This window comes from Lactuca saligna, chromosome 4 (genome assembly GCF_052625555.1).
Source record: "Lactuca saligna cultivar CGN05327 chromosome 4, ASM5262555v1, whole genome shotgun sequence".
Lineage (NCBI taxonomy): Eukaryota > Viridiplantae > Streptophyta > Magnoliopsida > Asterales > Asteraceae > Lactuca > Lactuca saligna.
Genome location: NC_136420.1, coordinates 289,505,911 through 289,511,772, shown reverse-complemented (window position 1 = coordinate 289,511,772; position 5,862 = coordinate 289,505,911). Strand labels below are relative to the sequence as shown.

Sequence of the window (5,862 nt, the reverse complement as noted above, 5' to 3'; positions counted from 1 at the left end):
AAACATCTAAAGTTAGAGGTTCTTACGGTTCTTAACATTTTTTGGTTCTCATTTGAACCACTCCCTTATAATATATATATATATATATATTAATATAATTCAAAATAAATAATATATTATATTAATTTAGTATACGAATTATTATATCAAATTTAACAACAATGTTATTGTTATATTTAAAAAAACATATATTTATAAAAACTTCAACTATATAAATGCTAATACGCAACACACCGACATTGACCTAGAAAAATAAATCTAAATAACCCAAAATTACGGATGAGCATCGGAACTGGGTACCTGCTTTTGGAACTGGAACCGCCTCAGAACTGACGGTTTTGGAATCGGAACCGCTTTAAGAGGTTCCGGTTCTGGTTCCTAAAGTTATGGAACCACCTTAAGCGGTTCCGGTTCCGCTGGGTACCCGCTGAAACCGGTATATATATATATATATATATATATATATATATATATATATATATATATATATATATATATATATATATATATATATATATATATTATTTCATATAAATATGTGTCTTACTTAGACCGATTTAGAATATATACTTGTCCGATTGTGTCTGTCTTTGGTACGAAATGACTGGATTTGGAACTAAATTGCAGTTTTATCGACAAATAGTTAACAAAATTAATGTGACCGAGGTATCCGCTCCCGGAACCGGAACTGTCGGTTCCGAGCCTGGTTTCAATCATTTAAGAATTGCTTAGAGCAGTTCCGAATCCGGTTCTAACTTCAACGAACTGCCGGTTCCGGTTCCAATTCTCACCAGACGAAACGGATAGCTCATCCCTGTCCAAAATAGATACCATTTTAACCAAACATAAAAATTTAAACGATGAAAACTTAGTTAGCGTGTTATCACGATATATCCAAATACGAACAAACAATAATAAAACGCAGCAAGCAAAGGTAGCCAGAGGACCACCACCAACACACCACCGCGCAGGAAGATGGAGAAGGGTTGTGTAACAGCGGCGTTTACAACAACACCGGCAGCACTATTACCACAAAGTTTCTTCACACAAAACCCTAACACCCATTTATCATTATTACATACCCAATCTAATACTAGAAGAAGAAGTAACAGCAGACCTTCGTTATCCATTAAAGCTTCTTCTTCTTTCAAGACGCAGACTTTGTCAAGTAATTGGGATGTTCCCACATCAAATTACTCTGCTTCAGCTCCAGCTTGGATGCCTAAATTCGAAGAACTCGATACCACCAACATGCTTCTCCGTCAACGTATCGTCTTCTTGGGATCCCAGGTTTTTAAAGCGTTTTTGCATATATATATATATATATACTAATGAAATTAGGTAAATTGATTGGTGGGTTTTTTATTTTGTTCAATTTGGTGGCTTAGGTTTTTGAGATTACTGACATACTTATCCACATAGACCATCAATTCATTGAATTTCTTGATAGGTTTTCGTTTTTGTTCAATTTTGTGGCGTATCAATAAGTTACTTTGAATTCCTTGATGGCTTTTCTTCAATCAAATGGCTACATTTTTCAGATTACAATCACTCATATTTCGCGTTGTGTAGTTTCTAGGGCTTAAAGTTTGGGGCAATTTCCATTTTGAATAATTTTTACATGAAGAGAATGGTGTTTTGCAGGTGGACGATATGTCAGCTGATTTTATAATCAGCCAATTGCTATTTCTTGATGCAGAAGACGATAAAAAGGATATAAGATTGTTCATAAATTCGCCTGGTGGCTCTGTTACTGCTGGTATGCTATTATGTCTTTCTTTGGTTAACAAAGTTTCTTGATTTTTACTACTATTTTCAAGATTCATGGTTTTAGTAGTCCTTGAACACTTTGAGAGGTCAACTACAAAGCAATAAACACATTAAAACTTATCACTTCAAGCTAAAAATATGACATAAAAATAGAACCTTATTATTTCCAACTTTAAGTTCTTAATCACTAGCAATTGCATGTGAGCCTTGTAGAGTTGTAGTCAAGTATTTCATGTAACATGGACCATTTAAGTGCCAAATTTGAGCACTTTTAAATGTTTTTTGATCACAACTTTTCATAGCTATGACTCTATGTTAAGTTCTTATTATATTTTTGTTTCATTTGAGCTTTCTTGTGGGTCAAATTAGCAATTTGACTTTGCATTGTATCATCTTTAAAATAGAATCCTATAAAAATTGCAACATTTCCTTTCTTGGAAAAGCTTCCAAGTTAAAGATTCATGTAATTCATTGATAGTTACAAATAGGTTCAATCTCATTTTTGTGTAATCTTTTGATGATTAAAAGAAATGCTAAATTTTGTGATCTATATATATAATGATGCATTAAGGAATGGGAATATACGATGCCATGAAGCTATGCAAAGCAGATATTTCCACCATTTGTGTTGGATTAGCTGCATCTATGGGTGCATTTCTTCTTGCTTGTGGGACCAAAGGGAAGAGATTTTGTATGCCTAATTCTAGGGTCATGATTCATCAACCTCTTGGAAAGGCTGGAGGAAATGTATGTGGTTTGCTTTCTTTGTCTATACAAATTGTTTCTTTTCATATCAATAATATATATATTTTACTCTTTCATGGTTTCAAAGTATGAAGTTATAGACCATAAAATGAAAAATAAAGAACAATGATGTTAATGACTAATACATATTGATATATGAGATTATAGTCCTCATTTTTATCAATGCATTTCTATCATGATTATTATATCATCCTACTTATCTCCTATTAAAACATTTTACTTTGATAAATCTATCTATTTATAGCAATATCATTTAAATATAAAGCAATTTTCATTGCTATGATTGGGTAAAGTTTTCAAAGTACAATGTCTTAATAAGAAAGAAAATTGGAAGTGCAATTCTATAGACCATAATAGTAAAATGCCATGATAAACATATACATGAAAGTACGTTGCTATTTCTTGCATGATGTGGATAAAACATTGCTTTTGACTTTTGTTATTATGAATAATTTTCTTTCACTCACCTTCCTAAAGTTATCTGTTTGGCAATGGTAGTTCACCTCTTCTCTAGTAAAAAAGAAAGGAAAAATCGACTCGTTTACTCTTATTAAAATAATCTTACCCTTAACACTAGTTAAGGGAAAATGTCACTCTTAAAATGATTCAACCCTCACATTTCATACATTATACTAATTTGCCCTTATTAACTAGTCAATGATTTCTCATTTTATATATCCAGGCAACAGACATGAGCATAAGAATAAGAGAAATGGTGTACCACAAAGTTAAAGTCAACAAAATCATATCAAGAGTCTCAGGAACTCCTTACGAAAAGGTCATTACCCTTTTATTCATTTTTTCTCATTTGGCCATCAAACTTTCTAACAACCCCCTTCATACCCCTCTTACCTGACTCTCTGACTCAGTCAAATTCAAACTGTTTGATATCACACTTAGAATTCTCTGACTCAGTTAGATTTATGACTCAGTCAGATCTGACTCAATCAGCAACTATCAAACACACAGGTTGAAGCAGACACAGATCGCGATTACTTCATGAATGCATGGGAGGCAAAGGCGTATGGATTGGTGGATGAGGTGATTGATGATGGAAAGCCAGGTTTAGTTGCACCGATTGCAGATACAAATCCTCCACCAAAAACTCGTGTGTGGGATTTATGGAAAGTTGAGGGGAGTAGAAAGGCGTTGAAGAATATGCCTTCAGAGGACAAGATGTTGCAGAATGGACATGTTAGTGGTGGGGAAGATGGAGATGAACAGAAAAAGGAAGAGTCTGCTTCTGATTGAAGAGAAAATGATATCAATTGGTGGAAGTGTAACATTTAGATGTTTTTATTTCGAGTTTTTGGTTAATTATTGAAATATTTAGACCCTTTTTGGTTGATAAAATCATAAAATTCTTAATAGTAATTGCAAAAGAGGTGAAGTCTTGTTGTTTTCTTCTTTAAGATAACTTAGTTGACTAGGGCTATTAAATGAGTTGACTAGGGTCTTTTAGGTCATTTCACTAGCTAAGTCTTTGGAGGTCTGTTATAGTTAACATTGATCAGTTAAGTTGAGAAAGTTTGTTTCTTAGAGTAATTGGTCGTTGCATACGTAGGTATATTTACATATTATTTAATACTAGAATACCATTAAGTTTAATTGTTGGGATATTCACAAAAAAGTGACTACTTTTCAAAAATCATACTCGAGGTTTGAATCATACATTAGAAAAACATCGAAATTGAGCATCAATTTTGAAATTTGGTAAATTTTGCATATGTTATTAGTTGTGAAATGACTTTTCTTATAAAAATATAGTTCGAAATTAGTAAACATGTGAAATACATTTTCGGGAAAAGTTGTTGAAAAGTTTTGTCGGTTTTGAAAATACCCTAGTTGCAAACTATCCTAGAATTTTGAAATGTTTATTAAATAAAAGTTGTTGAGAATAGGTTTTGTCGGTTGGGAGTACCAATCACTTTTGAAGGTTGTGACTCTTGTGAGATTCTTCTAATTAGGGGCCACTGTCTCCACAATTCTTCATAAAGCATTTAATAAAACAAAAGGATTTCATGTTTTTATTTTTATTTTTTAGAGTGACATGCTACTAGAGGACTAGAGGTGATGATCGTGTTGTATTAAAACACTAAACGAGTTGAAAGTGTTTGACCATAATCTGACCCGTTTAATTAACGTGTCGTGTTGTTTCAACATGTTTATTTTTATGTTGGGTTTCGTGTTAGGGATATACCTTGAAATATGTTGTGTCATGTAAGGTTAAAAGATTGAGCATGTTTAAAGAGTAGGAGTTGGGTAGGTAGAAAGGAAAAATTAATAGTTTGAAGGTGGAATAGATGAAATCATAGTAAATTTGAAAGCGTATAAGCTTGGAAGGAGGAAGACAAGACCATGAGGATGAAATAGTGATCAAAGTGACTGTATTGTTTGCGAGAGAACGGAAAAAACTAAGTCATTTCAACATTATAAAAAGACAGGGCGTTATAAAGTGACTGTATTGTTTGCGAGAGAACGGAAAAAACTAAGTCATTTCAACATTATAAAAAGACAGGGCGTTACGACGATATATGAGAGGAATGGAGAAAAACTCGTGATTGGTGTGGAGGGGAAGGTCTGTTTATAATATAGTTCAAGAAATCCAATGGTTTTCTTTTACTTATGGTTTTGCTTTTGTATATTTCTAGTGTATTTAAAGAATTCAAAATCTTGCATATAAATAAACGTGTCATTTTCGAGTCATATTTGAGTTGAAATTCTCAACCCTAACCCTACCCGTTTAATTTTTGTATCGTGTCATGTCAACCTGTTTATTTAAACGAATTGAAATAGCTTACCCAAACCTGTTTATTCCGTGTCAAGTTCATGTCGGGTTTCGTGCCGTGTCAATTTTTGCCACTTTGACACCTCTACATGCCACCCTAATTTTGAAGGGTGAGATTCTAACTAGGTGAAACTTCTTTTAAAGTGTTTAATTCCCAAGTGATCAACATTAAGTCATACTGTCGGTGATTTATAGTACTCTTTATATTAGAGGGTCGTGGGAGAGAAACAATGGCATTATGCAACATATAAATCACATTGGTTGAATTATGATATGGATTTGCCTTTAGGTATGAATTATTCTTGTTTGGTTCATATTCATTTGGTGGCTCACAAGATACATTTAGGTGATAGTTAAAATGTGTGTATTTCTAACCCTTTGAAATTGAATAATGTTATGGAGATAGTTGTTGATATTGATGTAAATCACATTTGTTTCTGTATGTTGTCAACAGTGTTGTCAGAGCTAGAAACAATTTTCATGCAAAGAGATATTTAGTTGGTAATAGATCAACTAGTGGAAATCGGTCGAATAAAAAT

At 32.9% G+C, this 5,862-nt stretch overlaps 1 protein-coding gene across 1 annotated transcript; it reads left to right on the top strand.

Annotated features, from left to right (window-relative positions):
• Positions 1-874: 874 nt before the first annotated feature.
• CLPP3 (CLP protease proteolytic subunit 3) lies at positions 875-3,909 on the top strand. Its single transcript, XM_078992529.1, has 5 exons — positions 875-1,290; positions 1,645-1,759; positions 2,342-2,517; positions 3,218-3,313; positions 3,505-3,909. Exons 1-5 carry the CDS (start codon positions 976-978, stop codon positions 3,784-3,786), a joined length of 984 nt encoding a protein of 327 aa, XP_078848655.1. The 5' UTR covers positions 875-975; the 3' UTR covers positions 3,787-3,909.
• Positions 3,910-5,862: the final 1,953 nt, after the last annotated feature.